General features: G+C 34.8%; 1 protein-coding gene across 3 annotated transcripts in view; it reads left to right on the top strand.

Moving 5' to 3' along the window:
- The window catches only part of thoc2 (THO complex 2), a 33,074-nt gene extending 29,286 nt beyond the window's left edge, over nt 1-3,788 (top strand). Inside the window, exons 34-39 of one of the 3 annotated variants that reach the window (XM_042499698.1) lie at nt 242-373; nt 647-713; nt 808-953; nt 1,178-1,254; nt 2,812-2,858; nt 2,952-3,788. In XM_042499698.1, coding sequence (XP_042355632.1) covers nt 242-373; nt 647-713; nt 808-953; nt 1,178-1,254; nt 2,812-2,839 — 450 coding nt within the window. In that variant the 3' untranslated portion in view covers nt 2,840-2,858; nt 2,952-3,788. Of the gene's footprint in view, nt 1-241; nt 374-646; nt 714-807; nt 954-1,177; nt 1,255-2,811; nt 2,859-2,948 lie in introns of those variants that run through there. The other 2 variants (XM_042499697.1, XR_006106466.1) reach the window with 2 other exon arrangements.
- Nucleotides 3,789-21,772: the final 17,984 nt, after the last annotated feature.

The raw sequence follows: 21,772 nt of genomic DNA, 5'->3' as shown, positions 1-21,772 counted from the left end.
AGTGTGTAATGTATAAACTTTCTGCTGGTTAATAACAACAATGCATTTCAAATGGAAATGATGTACATGATTACTTGCATACAGAGCAGGGACGTGAGATCTCGAGGCGCATGTTAATAACAGGTGTAAACAGGGCCCAACTTAAATTTCTAGTGATATTATCACTTATGTAAATGCACTCCCGAAAACATAAAAATGTTTTTGTGTGTCTCGTTCTGTTCATATATAATCGTCTTTGCAGCACCACGCCAACTACAATTCAGTTGCCCGGTCCAAGAGCAGAGAGAGGGAGGTGGAGAAGAAAGATTTAGACAACACACAAGGCCGATCCAAAGAGAAGAAGGAAGAAAAGGATCGTAAAGACAGGAAGAGAGTCAGTATTTTACAACAACACTGCACTTTGAAATAGCTTTTTGGAAAGGTCATCCTCAGGATTTCAAGTTGTTGTCTTTTTTTTTGTTTTTGTTTTTATTTGTAAGTCCTGTTCTTAAGTCAGTCAGTGGTCATGTCACAAAGAGTAGCAACAAGAGATAAAAATATTTTCATGTCTGATTAACATGTCAGTCAGGAAGCAAATTAAATTTCAGTGGTCAGGATTTTTGTTGCCAATATTAACATACTGACTGTCTTGTTGTTTTTCCTTTAGGATCACACTGTCAATGACCGGGAGACAAGCCAGGAGTCCAAACGCAGAAAGGACGAGAATGGAACAAGTAGGTTTAAATTTGACAAATCTGAAGTAGCCATTCACCCAGCAATTACAGAGTTAAAAACAAAATAAAAGCAAACTGAATCTTCTCTTCTCAGATTCCTCCAAAAACAGCAAGAGCACGAGTCCTTCCTGTGACTCCCCACTCTCTGCTGAAAAAGAGAAGAGCAAAAGATCCAAATCTTCCAGTAAAGAGAAGGCCGAGTCATTGAAACCTGAGCGGACGTCCTCTGGAGGCAAAAAGGTGAGCTCAGCTCGTCACCCTACAGCGGCGTCACCCTCTGCCCGGATCTGTTTGTAAATTCACCACTTCTAATTCCGGAAATTGTAGTTTTATCTTCTCACGTCTACGATTTTTTTTCAAAAAAATTTCAACTGTAAACTTGAATTAGACATAATTCATGCAGCTTTATATCTACGGCTGCTGATCTGTTTGAATTCACCCCTTTGTGTGTTTTTGTGTCACAGGAGTCCAGACACGATAAAGAGAAATCTGAAAAGAAAGAGAAGAGGGACAGCAGCGGAGGAAAAGAAGAGAAAAAGCAATATCCTTTGACGTAGAGCGACACCTGAGACGTAACTCTGGGTGATTTGTAGTATTTGGTGAGAACATTTTTCGCATTTAAAGGTGTGGAGTCTTTCTGAATTATTTTTTTCTTTTAAACGTCACCGCTTCACTAGATCAGTTGGGGTTGTTTTAAAACTCTGTAAATGTTTGTGCATTAGCGTTTCAACATGTGATAAGCACAGCCAGTCAGCTGCACTCAGTTCTTTTTCCATTAGTTTGAATAATAAAAAAAAAGACATCCATTTCCATCTATTGTGCGTCACTAAGCGCTCAGATGCAATAACTGTTGAAGATTGCAGCAGATGCTCTATTATATTGAGAAGCCAACAGGACTTGCTTGTAAACATAATTAGTGCACTAATCCTCAGCCTATAACCATTCAACTTTTGTAATTTGAGCATTTAACTGAAGGCTAATTCCTGCCAGACAATTACAGCAGCCCCTTCTCATACAAAGCACCGAGCTAAACTGATCATGTGCTCTTTAACTTGGATCTCATAATTCCATTTGGACATTTCAAAGAGCCAGTGTATTGCTCATTCAGTTTTTAAGAGGCGGTTATTTGCACTTTACTGGCACTCCTCATAAGTATACATGATGTTTTCTCATTTGCTCAAATGAAAAGAAAAAAAAAAATTACTGTGAGGTTTTGATAGAGGTTGAACAATAGAGGATTTTTAAAGGCCAGTATAATAATGATAGCTTGGAATAGTAAAAAAGTACATTCATTGGCCAATAAATTCAACACACCTTTTTCCTCTCAGGCTTTGGTCAGTGATGTATGTCGGCAGTCACGCAGCTCCGGGGTTGACAAAATTTCATAAAAGGCAGTAGTGGAATGTAACTAAGTACATTTACTAGAGCATTGTACTTAATTACAAGTTTGAGGTAGTTTTCTTTACTTGAGTATTTTAATCCCATACCACTTCCTACTTCGACTTTACTACATTTCAGAGGGAAATACTAGACTGTCAACTCCACTACATTTATAACTTCAGTTACTGGTAACTGTACAAATTAAGATTTTTAGACAAAAAAACCCATGAAAATACAAAAGTGCAGCTAAGCTGAATGATTACAAAACTGACTGGCAACTATTTTTGATTTTCATTCTTTTTTTTTAATGCAAAAACATTTCATAGCGCTAACTTAATAAATGAGTTCTTGCTGCTTTTTCTCTTCATTAGTTTAATTATTTAGGTTTAGTTAGTTGAGTTAATTTTTCTGCATTGAGTACCTTTACTTTAAAAAATGAAATACATTACATACTTTGACTTGTACTTTACTGTGTTGTATTAATATTTTGACTTAAGTAAAGGTTCTGTGTACTCCCTCCTTCACTGGTAGAGGCCTGTTAGTTTTGATTAATGGCCAAACCAATAAATCAGTCGATCTTTACTTTCTGATCATGTTGCATAGTGTTGGATCATACGGCTGTAATAACAGCCTGGATGACACAAACAGATGTTTTTTGAAAATGAATTCACTACTTTTCAGTCTTTGATTAATTTACCGTTTCCCTTAACAGTCGTACTCATAAATCCTCTGACAAGCACAGATAATGTGCACTAATCAGTGAAGGTAAGACGCATTCAACTTCTTTGTGAACGACTCTCAGTACATCTACGTGGTAAGTGTCTCACATTTCCTCTCTTCCTCTCTGATCCACAGCAGAACTGGAGAAGCTGTTTTTATCTGCAAGACATCTGCAACTCCATCTGTACTCTGTTGTTAACTCGTACTCTGATTTCTGCCTGTGTTGTTTTGCTGTAAAGTCCCCTCCCAAGTGTTGTTAGCTGTAGTTATCTCAATTTACAGATCACCTCATTATTTTTCCATTTCAGTATACAGTTTTTGTTTTTTTGTATTATTCAGTATGGGCACAATGTGCTGCTCTAATCACAATGTTATTCGAATTAGAGAAGTGGTTACTGTATGAAATGATCTGTTGGTAACACGTGGTCATGGATTCAATAATCTCATGCTTGAAAATGTGTACTTTTTTTTGTACGTCGTCAGGCTTTGCTTTTTGCTCGTTTTATCGGAGTTAACATGCTTTCCATACTCACTTACCTCATATCCTTTTGAGATACTTAGATACTTTTTATTTATTTATCTCCAACTTTTAAACCGAGTAAGTCACCAGACGTAAGTGAGGAAAAGGATACAAAGGACCAGTTTGTATATTGTGTACAATAATAAAGAGGGTAACATGAAATTCACATCATGTTATTTCTTTTTTGTTTTCTTTTTGATGTCCCTTACAGTCCTTTTTGTGATTTTGTGTTAACCAGGTTTTTACATAATTTATAAAAAAAAAGCCAGTTCGACCTTGATTCAAATGTAGAATTGTAAAGAAAAATCAGAGAGACCCATTCTGAAGCTCTGTACTCCAAATACAACTGTTTCGAAACGACTTTTGGAGATTTTATCTGCTGTACTCAATGAGTGTAAGCTTTTTTTAAAAAACAAAAACCAATAAATAATAGTTTTCCTAGTGTGTCACTTTGATATCGTCTCCTCTTTGTCTTTTTTTTTTTTTTATTCTGATTTACAGCTGAATGTCCACGCAATAGTCACCCAGCAGTTTACCTTTGGTTCCTCGGATGCAGTTGGATGGTAGAAACAGGCGTTTTCCCCCATAACTCAGCTCTTAATATTTGTTTGCACTTACTGAAGTCTGTTTATCCAAAACACTGAAATACATTTGGCTTGAGTCTTAATGGGCCTAGAGTCACACTTGACTGAAACCTTTCATTGTGAATATAGCCTAATATTAAAAGTCCAGTCTTTTTTTAAATAGTCACAATGACTTCTGCTGTCTTAATTTACCTGATGTAAAAGCTTTTATAATGATACAGCGGGAATATCTTTTTTTTATGGATGCCACAGTTTCCGTGAAACATTGAGAAAGTCATTGGAAAGTTTCTGGGGAACAAACTCGGCCCATAAAGGAGATAGACTTGACTATAGAATATGTCTTTATTGTCATTGCACAAGTACAACGAAATTGAAATGCAATCGTTACAGTTCAAAAAGAGATGTCATAAAACTATCTAAAAAAAAGAAAGAAAGGTAAAACACATTACACACACACATTCACATTCTGCAAGCGTTGCACGATCCATATCAAAGTGTTTGATTGCTGAGTCTTGCAGCTAATGTTCAGCAGGTAAGTAGAACTCACAAATGGATGTCAGGAAATCATACAATTCGGTAAATGTGAAATTTCCCTGTTATTAAAACTTTTTTTTCTTCTTTTTCAGTGATAAAGATCTTAAGTCTCTTCTTTAAATTTAACACAGGTAAGAGCTAAATGCATATTTCCCCTGCAATTTCCATCAAATTAGAAAAATTATTGTACCTCTAGAATAAAAGTGTAACAAAAAATTCTTTTAAAGTGCTGGCACAGCCAAATGTGTAAATAAACTGTTCTTAAGTGGTTAAAATTCTGAAAATGATTTAATATTTGGTATTTTTTTGATCAAGTCTGATGTTTAAAAGATATAACAACAAAAAAAGGAGGAACTTAAACTGCAATATGTTGCTCTATCACTGTGATGACAGAAATCCATATCATCATAGCCCTATACATACTATACTGACGTTTTCATGATTTCTTAAACATAATACCATAATATTAACTTTGAATCTTTTTTTTTTTAAACGACACACTCTACTATAAGATTTGTATGGTTTTTCCAACAGCATACTAAAATATGACTTGTTCATGTTTTTTTAAAACTACCAACAAAAATTTTTAAAATGTTATTTTGAATTGTTATGTTTTCATGAGTTTTTTTGAAGGACATACTTTATTATGACGGTTTTACAATTTCTGTATGACATACTATACTTATTATACTTATTTTCTATAATTTTTTTAGACAGCACACTACAATCCGTTTGCATGAATTGTTGAACAACAAACTACAGTATGACAGTATTATGAATATTTGTACAATATATTATACTATGACATTTTGATGATTTTTTGGACGACATACTATAATATGACATTTTTATTCATTTTTGTACAACATACCCTAGTATGATGTTTTTTTTAGGAATTTCTAATTGAAAACTGATGGTAAACATACTATGATGTTTTAATGATATATATATTTTTTTATGACATGCTATACCGTGACCTTTTGATAATATTTTTGGACAACTTCTGATACAATGACATTTTTTTCAAATTTATGGACGGCATATTATAGTATGACTTTTGACGACATACAATACTATTACACTCTAATGTTTTTTTTCTTAAGACATACAATACTATGATTTTTTTTTTTGGACAACATACCATACAATAACGTTTTTATAATTTCTTGGACTACATACTATTATATTTGACCACAATTTGGACGACATATTATACTATGTTGTTGTTTTTTTTTGTTTTTTTTTTTTTACAATTTTTGGATGACATATACTGTTACCTTTTTAGGATTTTTGTTTGACATAACATACTATGTTGTGTTTTATGATATTTCGACAACGTACTATACTGTGACATTTTCATGCCATTTTTGAGACATATTATACTGTGACGTTTTCATGCCATGTTGGAGGACATACTATACTATGACATTTTTATGCCATTTCAGACGATTTAATATGCTATGACATTTTCATGCCATTTTTGGACCTTTGCACATATCTAAAAATCACCTGAAAACTACATGAAATGACATGTTGCGACAAGTCATAGTATGGAATGTCGAAGGGCTTCATAATATAGCATGTCAAAAAAATCAACGGAAAATACCATACTATAGTATGGCGAAAAATATCAAATTATGATGTCGAAAAATCAATCTATCTATCTATCTATCTATCTATCTATCTATCTATCTATCTATCATACAAAAAAAAGTACTGTAGCACAAAATGCATTACAAACAGACAGATTTATGTCAGACAAAAGAAAAATACAACCCGCCGGCGCAAAACACCATAATAATGCATGTTGAAAAAATGACCGAAAAGGCAAGGCTATAGTATGGCGAAAATTGTCAAAATTGACATGTCTCAATTACAGCTGAAAACACCTTAAATCAGCATTAAATAGCATGCCAAGACACGCTGTAGCATAGGATGTTGCAAAAATGGCCAAAAACACCACAATATTGCATGTTGAAAAAATGACCCAAAAGGCAAGGCTATAGTATGGCGAAAACTGTCAAAATTGACATGTCTCAAAAACAGCTCAAAGGACCTCAAGACAGCAAAAAACAGCGTGCCAAGACACGCTATAGCATAGAATGTTGCAACAACAGCCCAAAATACCAAAATATTGCATGTTGAAAAAATGACTGAAAAGGCGAAAAATGTTAAAATTGACATGTCTCAAAATCACCTGAAAACACCTCAAAACAGCATAAAATAGCATGCCAAGACACGCTATAGCATAGAATGTTGCAACAACAACCCAAAATACCAAAATATTGCATGTTGAAAAAATCACCGAAAAGGCAAGGCTATAGTTTGGCGAAAACTGTCAAAATTGACACGTCTCAAAATCACCTGAAAACACCTGAAAACAGCATAAAATAACATGCCAAGACACGGTATAGCAAAGGATGTTGCAAAAACGGACCACAACACCATAATAATAAATGTTGGAAAAATGACCGAAAAGGCAAGGCTATAGTATGGCTAAAAACGTCAAAATTGACATGTCTCAAAAACAGCTCAAAGGACCTCAAGACAGCATAAAATAGCATTCCAAGACACGCTATTGCATAAAATGTTACAAAAACGGACAAAAACACCATAATAATGCATGTTGAAAAAATGACCGAAAAGGCAAGGCTATAGTATGGCGAAAATTGTCAAAATTGACATGTCTCAATTACAGCTGAAAACACCTTAAATCAGCATTAAATAGCATGCCAAGACACGCTGTAGCATAGGATGTTGCAAAAATGGCCAAAAACACCAAAATAATGCATGTTGAAAAAATGACCGAAAACGCAAGGCTATAGTATGGTAAACTGTCAAAATTGACACGTCTCAAAATCACCTGAAAATATCTCAAAACAAAGTGAAATAGCATGCCAAGACACGCTATAGCATAGAATGTTGCAACAACAACCCAAAATACCAAAATATTGCATGTTGAAAAAATGACCGAAAAGGCAAGGCTATAGTATGGCGAAAAACGTCAAAATTTACACGTCTCAAAAATAACTTAAAGGACCTCAAGACAGCATAAAACAGCGTGCCAAGACATGCTATAGCATAGAATGTTGCAAAAAGGGCCAAAAATACAAAATATTGCATGTTGAAAAAATGACCGAAAAGGCAAGGCTATAGTATGGCGAAAAATGTCAAAATTGACACATCTCAAAATCACCTGAAAACACCTCAAAACAGCATAAAATAGCATGCCAAGACACGCTATAGCATAGAATGTTGCAAAAAAGGCCTAAAACACCATAATAATGCATGTTGAAAAAATGACCGAAAAGGCAAGGCTATAGTATGGCGAAAAACGTCAAAATTGACATGTCTCAAAATCACCTGAAAACACCTTAAATCAACATTAAATAGCATGCCAAGACACGCTATATCATAGGATGTTGCAAAAACGGCCCAAAACACCATAATAATATGTGTTGAAAAAATGACTGAAAAGGCAAGGCTATAGTATGGCGAAAAATGTCAAATGTCAAAATTGACATGTCTCAAAATCACCTGAAAACACCTCAAAAAACAGCATAAAATAGCATGCCAAGACACGGTATAGCAAAGAATGTTGCAAAAACGGACCACAAAAACACCATAATAAATGCATGTTGAAAAAATGACCGAAAAGGCAAGGCTATAGTATGGCTAAAAATGTCAAAATTGACATGTCTCAAAAACAGCTCAAAGGACCTCAAAACAGCATAAAATAGCATTCCAAGACACGCTATAGCATAAATGTTGCAAAAACGGACAAAAACACCATAATAATGCATGTTGAAAAAATGACCGAAAAGGCAAGGCTATAGTATGGCGAAAATTGTCAAAATTGACATGTCTCAAAAACAGCTGAAAACACCTTAAAACAGCATAAAATAGCATGCCAAGACACGCTGTAGCATAGAATGTTGCAAAAATGGCCAAAAAAACACCAAAATAATGCATGTTGAAAAAATGACCGAAAAGGCAAGGCTAAGTATGGCAAAAATGTCAAAATTGACACGTCAAAAACACCTGAAAACACCTCAAAACAGCATAAAATAGCATGCCAAGACACGCTATAGCATAGAATGTTGCAAAAACAACCCAAAAAACAAAATAATGCATGTTGAAAAAATGACCGAAAAAGGCAAGGCTATAGTATGGCAAAAATGTCAAAATTGACACATGTCTCAAAAAACAGCTGAAAACACCTCAAAACAGCATTAAAAAGCATGCCAAGACACACGCATAGCATAGAATGTTGCAAAAACGGCCAAAAACACCAAAATAATGCATGTTGAAAAAATGACCGAAAAGGCAAGGCTATAGTATGGCAAAAAATGTCAAAATTGACATGTCTCAAAAACAGCTGAAAACACCTCAAAACAGCATAAAATAGCGTGCCAAGACACGCCATAGCATAGAATGTTGCAAAAATGGCCAAAAACACACAAAATAATGCATGTTGAAAAAATGACCGAAAAGGCAAGGCTATAGTATGGCAAAAATGTCAAAATTGACATGTCTCAAAAACAGCTGAAAACACCTCAAAAACAGCATTAAAATAGCATGCCAAGACACGCTATAGCATAGAATGTTGCAAAAACGGCCAAAAACACCATAATAATGCATGTTGAAAAAATGACCGAAAAGGCAAGGCTATAGTATGGAAAAAATGTCAAAAATTGACATGTCTCAAAAACAGCTAAAAACACCTCAAAACAGCATAAAATACATGTGTGCCAAGACATGCTATAGCATAGAATGTTGCAAAAACGGCCAAAAACACCAAAATAATGCATGTTGAAAAAAATGACCGAAAAGGCAAGGCTATAGTATGGCAAAAATGTCAAAATTGACATGTCTCAAAAACAGCTGAAAACACCTCAAAACAGCATAAAAGCATGCCAAAACACACTATAGCATAGAATGTTGCAAAAACGGCCAAAAACACCATAATAATGCATGTTGAAAAAATGACCGAAAAGGCAAGGCTATAGTAGTATGGCAAAAAATGTCAAAATTGACATGTCTCAAAAACAGCTGAAAAACACCTCAAAACAGCATAAAATAGCGTGCCAAGACATGCTATAGCATAGAATGTTGCAAAAAAGGGCCAAAAACACCAAAAATGCATGTTGAAAAAATGACCCGAAAAGGCAAGGCTATAGTATGGCAAAAAATGTCAAAATTGACATGTCTCAAAAACAGCTGAAAACACCTCAAAACAGCATAAAATAGCGTGCCAAGACATGCCTATAGCATAGAATGTTGCAAAAACGGCCAAAAAACACAAAATAATGCATGTTGAAAAAATGACCGAAAAGGCAAGGCTATAGTATGGCAAAAATGTCAAAATTGACATGTCTCAAAAACAGCTGAAAACACCTCAAAACAGCATAAAATAGCATGCCAAGACACGCTATAGCATAGAATGTTGCAAAAACGGCCAAAAACACCAAAAAATGCATGTTGAAAAAATGACCGAAAAGGCAAGGCTATAGTATGGCAAAAAATGTCAAAATTGACATGTCTCAAAAACAGCTGAAAACACCTCAAAACAGCATAAAATAGCATGCCAAGACATGCATATAGCATAGAATGTTGCAAAAACGGCCAAAAACACCATAATAATGCATGTTGAAAAAATGACCCAAAAAGGCAAGGCTATAGTATGGCAAAAATGTCAAAATTGACATGTCTCAAAAACAGCTAAAAAACACCTCAAAACAGCAAAAAATAGCGTGCAAAGACACGCTATAGCATAGAATGTTGCAAAAAAACGGCCAAAAACACCAAAATAATGCATGTTGAAAAAATGACCAAAAAGGCAAGGCTATAGTATGGCAAAAAATGTCAAAATTGACATGTCTCAAAAACAGCTGAAAAACACCTCAAAAACAGCATAAAATAGCATGCAAGACACACGCTATAGCATAGAATGTTGCAAAAACGGCCAAAAACACCATAATAATGCATGTTGAAAAAATGACCGAAAAGGCAAGGCTATAGTATGGCTAAAAATGTCAAAAATTGACATGTCTCAAAAACAGCTGAAAACACCTCAAAACAGCATAAAAATAGCGTGCAAAGACACGCTATAGCATAGAATGTTGCAAAAAACGGCCCAAAAACACCATAATAATGCATGTTGAAAAAATGACCAAAAAGGCAAGGCTATAGTATGGCAAAAAATGTCAAAAATTGACATGTCTCAAAAACAGCTAAAAAACACCTCAAAACAGCATAAAATAGTGTGCCAAACACGCTATAGCATAGAATGTTGCAAAAACGGCCAAAAACACCATAATAATGCATGTTGAAAAAAAATGACCAAAAAGGCAAGGCTATAGTATGGCAAAAAATGTCAAAATTGACATGTCTCAAAAACAGCTGAAAACCTCAAAACAGCATAAAATAGCGTGCCAAGACACGCCTATAGCATAGAATGTTGCAAAAACGGCCAAAAAAACACCAAAATAATGCATGTTGAAAAAATGACCAAAAAGGCAAGGCTATAGTATGGCAAAAAATGTCAAAATTGACATCTCAAAAACAGCTGAAAACACCTCAAAACAGCATAAAATAGCATGCAAAACACGCTATAGCATAGAATGTTGCAAAAAAACGGCCAAAAAACACCATAATAATGCATGTTGAAAAAATGACCAAAAAGGCAAGGCTATAGTATGGCAAAAAATGTCAAAATTGACATGTCCAAAAACAGCTGAAAACACCTCAAAACAGCATAAAATAGCGTGCAAGACATGCTATAGCATAGAATGTTGCAAAAACGGCAAAAAAAACACCAAAATAATGCATGTTGAAAAAATGACCAAAAAGGCAAGGCTATAGTATGGCAAAAAATGTCAAAATTGACATGTCTCAAAAACAGCTGAAAACACCTCAAAACAGCATAAAATAGCATGCCAAGACACGCTATAGCATAGAATGTTGCAAAAACGGCAAAAAAACACCATAATAATGCATGTTAAAAAATGACCAAAAAGGCAAGGCTATAGTATGGCAAAAATGTCAAAAATTGACATGTCTCAAAAACAGCTGAAAACACCTCAAAACAACATAAAATAGCGTGCCAAAGACACGCTATAGCATAGAATGTTGCAAAAACGGCCAAAAACACCAAAATAATGCATGTTGAAAAAAATGACCAAAAAGGCAAGGCTATAGTATGGCAAAAAATGTCAAAATTGACATGTCCCAAAAACAGCTGAAAAAACACCTCAAAACAGCATAAAATAGCGTGCAAACACGCCATAGCATAGAATGTTGCAAAAACGGCCAAAAACACCATAATAATGCATGTTGAAAAAATGACCAAAAAGGCAAGGCTATAGTATGGCAAAAAATGTCAAAATTGACATGTCTCAAAAACAGCTGAAAACACCTCAAAAAACAGCATAAAATAGCGTGTGCAAAGACACGCCATAGCATAGAATGTTGCAAAAACGGCCCAAAACACCAAAATAATGCATGTTGAAAAAATGACCAAAAAGGCAAGGCTATAGTATGGCAAAAAATGTCAAAAATTGACATGTCCAAAAACAGCTGAAAAAACACCTCAAAACAGCATAAAATAGCGTGCCAAGACACGCTATAGCATAGAATGTTGCAAAAACGGCCAAAAACACCATAATAATGCATGTTGAAAAAATGACAAAAAGGCAAGGCTATAGTATGGCAAAAAATGTCAAAATTGACATGTCTCAAAAACAGCTAAAAAACACCTCAAAACAGCATAAAATAGCGTGCAAACACACGCTATAGCATAGAATGTTGCAAAAACGGCCAAAAACACCAAAAAATGCATGTTGAAAAAATGACAAAAAGGCAAGGCTATAGTATGGCAAAAAATGTCAAAAATGACATGTCTCAAAAACAGCTAAAAACACCTCAAAACAGCATAAAATAGTGCCAAAGACACATGCTATAGCATAGAATGTTGCAAAAACGGCCCAAAACACCAAATAATGCATGTTGAAAAAATGACCCAAAAGGCAAGGCTATAGTATGGCAAAAATGTCAAAATTGACATGTCTCAAAAACACTTGAAAAAACACCTCAAAAAACAGCATAAAATAGCGTGCCAAAGACACGCTATAGCATAGAATGTTGCAAAAACGGCCCAAAAAACACCATAAAAATGCATGTTGAAAAAATGACCGAAAAGGCAAGGCTATAGTATGGCAAAAATGTCAAAATTGACATGTCTCAAAAACAGCTGAAAACACCTCAAAACAGCATAAAATAGTGTGCCAAGACACGCTATAGCATAGAATGTTGCAAAAAAACGGCCAAAAACACCAAAATAATGCATGTTGAAAAAATGACCAAAAAGGCAAGGCTATAGTATGGCAAAAAATGTCAAAAATGACATGTCTCAAAAACAGCTGAAAACACCTCAAAACAGCATAAATAGCGTGCAAAGACACGCTATAGCATAGAATGTTGCAACGGCCAAAAAACACCATAATAATGCATGTTGAAAAAATGACCAAAAAGGCAAGGCTATAGTATGGCAAAAAATGTCAAAATTGACATGTCTCAAAAACAGCTGAAAAACACCTCAAAACAGCATAAAATAGCGTGCCAAAGACACGCCATAGCATAGAATGTTGCAAAAAACGGCCAAAAACACCATAATAATGCATGTTGAAAAAAAACCCAAAAAGGCAAGGCTATAGTATGGCAAAAATGTCAAAATTGACATGTCCCAAAAACAGCTGAAAAAACACCTCAAAACAGCATAAAATAGCGTGCCAAGACACGCTATAGCATAGAATGTTGCAAAAACGGCCAAAAACACCATAAATAATGCATGTTGAAAAAATGACCAAAAAGGCAAGGCTATAGTATGGCAAAAAATGTCAAAATTGACATGTCTCAAAAACAGCTGAAAACACCAAAAAACAGCATAAAATAGCGTGCCAAGACACGCCATAGCATAGAATTTTGCAAAAACGGCCAAAAACACCATAATAATGCATGTTGAAAAAATGACCAAAAAGGCAAGGCTATAGTATGGCAAAAAATGTCAAAAATTGACATGTCTCAAAAACAGCTGAAAACACCTCAAAACACAGCAAAATAGCGTGCAAAGACACGCATAGCATAGAATGTTGCAAAAACAGGCCAAAAACACCAAAATAATGCATGTTGAAAAAATGACCAAAAAGGCAAGGCTATAGTATGGCAAAAAATGTCAAAATTGACATGTCCAAAAAAACAGCTGAAAAACACCTCAAAACAGCATAAAATAGCATGCCAAGACACGCTATAGCATAGAATGTTGCAAAAACGGCCAAAAAAACACCATAATAATGCATGTTGAAAAAATGACCAAAAAGGCAAGGCTATAGTATGGCAAAAAATGTCAAAATTGACATGTCTCAAAAACAGCTGAAAACACCTCAAAACAGCATAAAATAGCGTGCAAAGACACGCTATAGCATAGAATGTTGCAAAAACGGCCAAAAACACCATAATAATGCATGTTGAAAAAATGACCAAAAAGGCAAGGCTATAGTATGGGCAAAAAATGTCAAAAATTGACATGTCCCAAAAACAGCTGAAAACACCTCAAAACAGCATAAAATAGCTGTGCAAAGACACGCTATAGCATAGAATGTTGCAAAAAAACGGCCAAAAACACCATAATAATGCATGTTGAAAAAATGACCAAAAGGCAAGGCTATAGTATGGCAAAAAATGTCAAAATTGACATGTCTCAAAAACAGCTGAAAACACCTCAAAACAGCATAAAAATAGCGTGCCAAGACACGCTATAGCATAGAATGTTGCAAAAAAAAAACGGCCAAAAACACCAAAATAATGCATGTTGAAAAAATGACCGAAAAGGCAAGGCTATAGTATGGCAAAAAATGTCAAAAATTGACATGTCTCAAAAACAGCTGAAAACACCTCAAAACAGCATAAATAGCGTGCCAAGACACGCTATAGCATAGAATGTTGCAAAAACGGCAAAAAAAAAAACACCATAATAATGCATGTTGAAAAAAATGACCAAAAAGGCAAGGCTATAGTATGGCAAAAAATGTCAAAAATTGACATGTCTCAAAAACAGCTGAAAACACCTCAAAACAGCATAAAAAATAGCGTGCAAAAGACACGCTATAGCATAGAATTGCAAAAACGGCCAAAAACACCAATAATAATGCATGTTGAAAAAATGACCAAAAAGGCAAGGCTATAGTATGGCAAAAAATGTCAAAATTGACATGTCTCAAAAACAGCTGAAAAACACCTCAAAACAGCATAAAATAGCGTGTGCCAAGACACGCTATAGCATAGAATGTTGCAAAAACGGCCAAAAAAACACCATAATAATGCATGTTGAAAAAATGACCAAAAAGGCAAGGCTATAGTATGGCAAAAAATGTCAAAATTGACATGTCTCAAAAACAGCTGAAAACACCTCTCAAAACAGCATAAAAAATAGCGTGCCAAGACACGCTATAGCATAGAATGTTGCAAAAACGGCCAAAAACACCATAAAATGCATGTTGAAAAAATGACCGAAAAAAAAGGCAAGGCTATAGTATGGCAAAAAATGTCAAAAATTGACATGTCTCAAAAACAGCTGAAAACACCTCAAAAAACAGCAAAAAATAGCGTGCAAAAGACACGCTATAGCATAGAATGTTGCAAAAACGGCCAAAAAACACCATAATAATGCATGTTGAAAAAAAATGACCAAAAAGGCAAGGCTATAGTATGGCAAAAAATGTCAAAAATTGACATGTCTCAAAAACAGCTGAAAACACCTCAAAACAGCATAAAATAGCGTGCCAAGACACGCATATAGCATAGAATGTTGCAAAAACGGCCCAAAAAAACACCAAAAATAATGCATGTTGAAAAAATGACCGAAAAGGCAAGGCTATAGTATGGCAAAAAATGTCAAAATTGACATGTCTCAAAAACAGCTGAAAACACCTAAAACAGCATAAAATAGCGTGCCAAGACACGCTATAGCATAGAATGTTGCAAAAACGCCAAAAAAACACCAAAAATAATGCATGTTGAAAAAAATGACCGAAAAGGCAAGGCTATAGTATGGCAAAAAATGTCAAAATATGACATGTCTCAAAAACAGCTGAAAACACCTCAAAACACAGCATAAAATAGCGTGCCAAGACACGCTATAGCATAGAATGTTGCAAAAACGGCCAAAAACACCAAATAATGCATGTTGAAAAAAATGACCAAAAAGGCAAGGCTATAGTATGGCAAAAATGTCAAAATATGACATGTCTCAAAAACAGCTGAAAAAACACCTCAAAAACAGCATAAAATAGCATGCCAAGACACGCATAGCATAGAATGTTGCAAAAACGGCCAAAAACACCATAAAAATGCATGTTGAAAAAAAAATGACCAAAAAGGCAAGGCTATAGTATGGCAAAAAATGTCAAAATGACATGTCTCAAAAAAAACATGTGAAAACCTCAAAAACAAAAACAGCGTGCCAAAACATAGCATAGAATGTTGCAAAAATGGCCAAAAACACCATAAAAATGCATGTTGAAAAAATGACCAAAAGGCAAGGCAGTATGGCAAAAAATGTCAAAAAGCATGTCTCAAAAACAGCTGAAAAAAACCTCAAAACAGCATAAAATAGCTGTGCAAAAACACGCTATAGCATAGAATGTTGCAAAAACGGCCAAAAACACCAAAAATAATGCATGTTGAAAAAATGACCGAAAAGGCAAGGCTATAGTATGGCAAAAAATGTCAAAATATGACATGTCTCAAAAACAGCTGAAAACACCTCAAAACAGCATAAAAATAGCGTGCCAAACACACGCTATAGCATAGAATGTTGCAAAAACGGCCAAAAAAACACCCATAATAATGCATGTTGAAAAAATGACCAAAAAAGCAAGGCTATAGTATGGCAAAAAAATGTCAAATTGACATGTCTCAAAAACAGCTGAAAAAACACCTCAAAAACAGCATAAAATAGCGTGCAAAGACACGCTATAGCATAGAATGTTGCAAAAACGGCAAAAAAACACCAAAATAATGCATGTTGAAAAATGACCAAAAAGGCAAGGCTATAGTATGGCAAAAAATGTCAAAATTGACATGTCTCAAAAACAGCTGAAAACACCTCAAAACAGCATAAAATAGTGTGCAAAGACACTGCTATAGCATAGAATGTTGCAAAAAAAACGGCCAAAAAAACACCAAAATAATGCATGTTGAAAAAAAATGACCAAAAAGGCAAGGCTATAGTATGGCAAAAAATGTCAAAAAATGACACATGTCTCAAAAACAGCTGAAAAACACCAAAAAAAACATAAAATAAAATAGCATTGCCAAAACACGCATAGCATAGAATGTTGCAAAAAACGGCCAAAAACACCAAAATAATGCATGTTGAAAAAATGACCAAAAAGGCAAGGCTATAGTATGGCAAAAAAAATGTCAAAATTGACATGTCCTCAAAAACACTGAAAAAAACACCTCAAAACAGCAAAAAATAGCGTTCAACACACATGCCATAGCATAGAAATTGCAAAAAGGCCACCTCAAAAACCTGCAAAAAATGCAAAATGACCGGCCTCACCTGGCAATGTTGAAAAAATCCTGACATTGAAAAAATGACCAAAAAGGCAAGGCTATAGTATGGCAAAAAAATGTCAAAATATGACATGTCCAAAAACAGCTGAAAAAACCTCAAAACAGCATAAAATAGCGTGCCAAAAGACACGCCATAGCATAGAATGTTGCAAAAACGGCCAAAAAAACAAATAAATGCATGCATGTTGAAAAAATGACCAAAAAGGCAAGGCTATAGTATGGCAAAAAATGTCAAAAAAAATGACATGTCTCAAAAACAGCTGAAAACACCTCAAAACAGCATAAAAATAGCGTGCAAAGACACGCTATATAGCATAGAATGTTGCAAAAAACGGCCAAAAACACCATAAAAATGCATGTTGAAAAAATGACCAAAAAGGCAAGGCTATAGTATGGCAAAAAATGTCAAAATTGACATGTCTCAAAACAGCTGAAAAAAACACCTCAAAACAGCATAAAATAGCGTGCCAAGACACGCTATAGCATAGAATGTTGCAAAAAACGGCCAAAAACACCATAATAATGCATGTTGAAAAAATGACCAAAAAGGCAAGGCTATAGTATGGCAAAAAATGTCAAAATTGACATGTCTCCCAAAAACAGCTGAAAACACCTCTCAAAACAGCATAAAATAGCATGCCAAGACACGCTATAGCATAGAATGTTGCAAAAACGGCCAAAAACACCAAAATAATGCATGTTGAAAAAATGACCAAAAAGGCAAGGCTATAGTATGGCAAAAAATGTCAAAATTGACATGTCTCAAAAAAACAGCTGAAAAACCTCAAAACAGCATAAAATAGCGTGCAAAGACACGCCTATAGCATAGAATGTTGCAAAAACGGCCAAAAAAACACCATAATAATGCATGTTGAAAAAATGACCAAAAAGGCAAGGCTATAGTATGGCAAAAAAATGTCAAAATTGACATGTCTCAAAAACAGCTGAAAAACACCTCAAAACAGCATAAAATAGCGTGCCAAAGACACGCTATAGCATAGAATGTTGCAAAAAACGGCCAAAAAAACACCAAATAATGCATGTTGAAAAAATGACAAAAAGGCAAGGCAAGGCTATAGTATGGCAAAAAATGTCAAAAAATGACATGTCTCAAAAACAGCTGAAAACACCTCAAAAAAAACAGCATAAAATAGCGTGCCAAGACACGCCATAGCATAGAATGTTGCAAAAACGGCCAAAAAACACCAAAATAATGCATGTTGAAAAAATGACCAAAAAGGCAAGGCTATAGTATGGCAAAAAATGTCAAAAAATTGACATGTCTCAAAAACAGCTGAAAACACCAAAAAAACAGCATAAAATAGCGTGCAAAGACACGCTATAGCATAGAATGTTGCAAAAACGGCCAAAAAACACCATAATAATGCATGTTGAAAAAATGACCAAAAAGGCAAGGCTATAGTATGGCAAAAAATGTCAAAAATTGACATGTCTCAAAAACAAAAAAACACCTCAAAAACAGCTTAAAACAGCATAAAATAGCGTGCCAAGACACGCTATAGCATAGAATGTTGCAAAAAACGGCCAAAAAACACCAAAAATGCATGTTGAAAAAATGACCAAAAAGGCAAGGCTATAGTATGGCAAAAAATGTCAAAATTGACATGTCTCAAAAACAGCTGAAAACACCTCAAAACAGCATAAAATAGCGTGCCAAGACACGCATATAGCATAGAATGTTGCAAAAACGGCAAAAACACCATAATAATGCATGTTGAAAAAATGACCAAAAAGGCAAGGCTATAGTATGGCAAAAAATGTCAAAATTGACACATGTCTCAAAAAAAACAGCTGAAAACACCTCAAAACAGCAGCATAAAATAGCGTGCCAAGACACGCATATAGCATAGAATGTTGCAAAAACGGCCAAAAACACAAAAAAATGCATGTTGAAAAAATGACCAAAAAGGCAAGGCTATAGTATGGCAAAAATGTCAAAATTGACATGTCTCAAAAACAGCTGAAAACACTCAAAACAGCATAAAATAGCGTGCCAAGACACGCCATAGCATAGAATGTTGCAAAAACGGCCAAAAAAACACCAAAATAATGCATGTTGAAAAAAATGACCAAAAAGGCAAGGCTATAGTATGGCAAAAAATGTCAAAAATGACATGTCTCAAAAAACAGCTGAAAACACCTCAAAACAGCATAAAATAGCGTGCCAAAACACACGCTATAGCATAGAATGTTGCAAAAACGGCCAAAAAACCAAATAAAAATGCATGTTGAAAAAATGACCCAAAAAGGCAAGGCTATAGTATGGCAAAAAATGTCAAAATTGACATGTCTCAAAAACAGCTGAAAACACCTCAAAACAGCATAAAAATAGCGTGCCAAAGACACGCCTATAGCATAGAATGTTGCAAAAAACGGCCAAAAAAACACCAAAATAATGCATGTTGAAAAAATGACCAAAAAGGCAAGGCTATAGTATGGCAAAAAATGTCAAAAATTGACATGTCTCAAAAACAGCTGAAAACACCTCAAAACAGCATAAAATAGCATGCCAAGACACGCTATAGCATAGAATGTTGCAAAAAAAACGGCCAAAAAACACCAATAATAATGCATGTTGAAAAAAAAAATGACCCAAAAAGGCAAGGCTATAGTATGGCAAAAAATGTCAAAAATGACATGTCTCAAAAACAGCTGAAAAAACACCTCAAAACAGCAAAAATAGCGTGCCAAGACACGCCATAGCATAGAATGTTGCAAAAACGGCCAAAAACACCAAAATAATGCATGTTGAAAAAATGACCAAAAAGGCAAGGCTATAGTATGGCAAAAAATGTCAAAATTGACATGTCTCAAAAACACAGCTGAAAAAACACCTCAAAACAGCATAAAATAGCGTGCCAAGACACGCCATAGCATAGAATGTTGCAAAAACGGCCAAAAACACACCAAAAAATAATGCATGTTGAAAAAATGACCGAAAAGGCAAGGCTATAGTATGGCAAAAAATGTCAAAATTGACATGTCTCAAAAACAGCTGAAAACACCTCAAAAAACAGCATAAAATAGCGTGCAAAGACACGCTATAGCATAGAATGTTGCAAAAACGGCCAAAAAACACCAATAATGCATGTTGAAAAAATGACCAAAAAGGCAAGGCTATAGTATGGCAAAAAATGTCAAAATTGACATGTCTCAAAAAAAACAGCTGCAAAAAAACACCTCAAAACAGCATAAAATAGCATGCCAAGACACGCTATAGCATAGAATGTTGCAAAAACGGCCAAAAAACACCAAAATAATGCATGTTGAAAAAATGACCAAAAAGGCAAGGCTATAGTATGGCAAAAAATGTCAAAATTGACATGTCTCAAAAACAGCTGAAAACACCTCAAAACAGCATAAAATAGCGTGCCAAGACACGCTATAGCATAGAATGTTGCAAAAACGGCCAAAAAAAACACCATAATAATGCATGTTGAAAAAATGACCAAAAAGGCAAGGCTAGTATGGCAAAAAATGTCAAAAATTGACATGTCTCAAAAACAGCTGAAAACACCTCAAAACAGCATAAAATAGCGTGCCAACACACGCATAGCATAGAATGTTGCAAAAACGGCCAAAAACACATAAAATAATGCATGTTGAAAAAATGACCAAAAAGGCAAGGCTATAGTATGGCAAAAAATGTCAAAAATTGACATGTCTCAAAAAACAGCTGAAAAACCTCAAAACAGCATAAAATAGCGTGCCAAGACACGCTATAGCATAGAATGTTGCAAAAACGGCCAAAAACACCAAAATAATGCATGTTGAAAAAATGACCGAAAAGGCAAGGCTATAGTATGGCAAAAAATGTCAAAAAATTGACATGTCTCAAAAACAGCTGAAAACACCTCAAAACAGCATAAAATAGCAGTGCCAAGACACGCTATAGCATAGAATGTTGCAAAAACGGCCAAAAACACCATAAAATAATGCATGTTGAAAAAATGACCCAAAAAGGCAAGGCTATAGTATGGCAAAAAAATGTCAAAATATGACATGTCTCAAAAACAGCTAAAAAACACCTCAAAAACAGCATAAAAATAGCATGCCAGACACACGCTATAGCATAGAATGTTGCAAAAACGGCCAAAAACACCAAAATAATGCATGTTGAAAAAATGACCCAAAAAGGCAAGGCTATAGTATGGCAAAAAATGTCAAAATTGACATGTCTCAAAAACAGCTGAAAACACCTCAAAACAGCATAAAATAGCATGCCAAAGACACGCTATAGCATAGAATTGCAAAAACGGCCAAAAAAAACACCAAAAATGCATGTTGAAAAAATGACCGAAAAGGCAAGGCTATAGTATGGCAAAAAATGTCAAAATTGACATGTCTCAAAAACAGCTGAAAAAACACCTCAAAACAGCATAAAATAGCGTGCCAAAGACACGCCATAGCATAGAATGTTGCAAAAACGCCCAAAAACACCAAAATAATGCATGTTGAAAAAATGACCAAAAAGGCAAGGCTATAGTATGGCAAAAATGTCAAAAATTGACATGTCTCAAAAAACAGCTGAAAAACACCTCAAAACAGCATAAAATAGCATGCCAAAAGACACCATAGCATAGAATGTTGCAAAAAACGGCCAAAAACACCAAAATAATGCATGTTGAAAAAATGACCAAAAAGGCAAGGCTATAGTATGGCAA

Source organism: Plectropomus leopardus, chromosome 13, assembly GCF_008729295.1.
Source record: "Plectropomus leopardus isolate mb chromosome 13, YSFRI_Pleo_2.0, whole genome shotgun sequence".
Taxonomy (NCBI): Eukaryota; Metazoa; Chordata; class Actinopteri; order Perciformes; family Serranidae; genus Plectropomus; species Plectropomus leopardus.
Note: the sequence above shows the minus strand (reverse complement) of the source record. Positions and strands in the feature narration are given on the sequence as shown.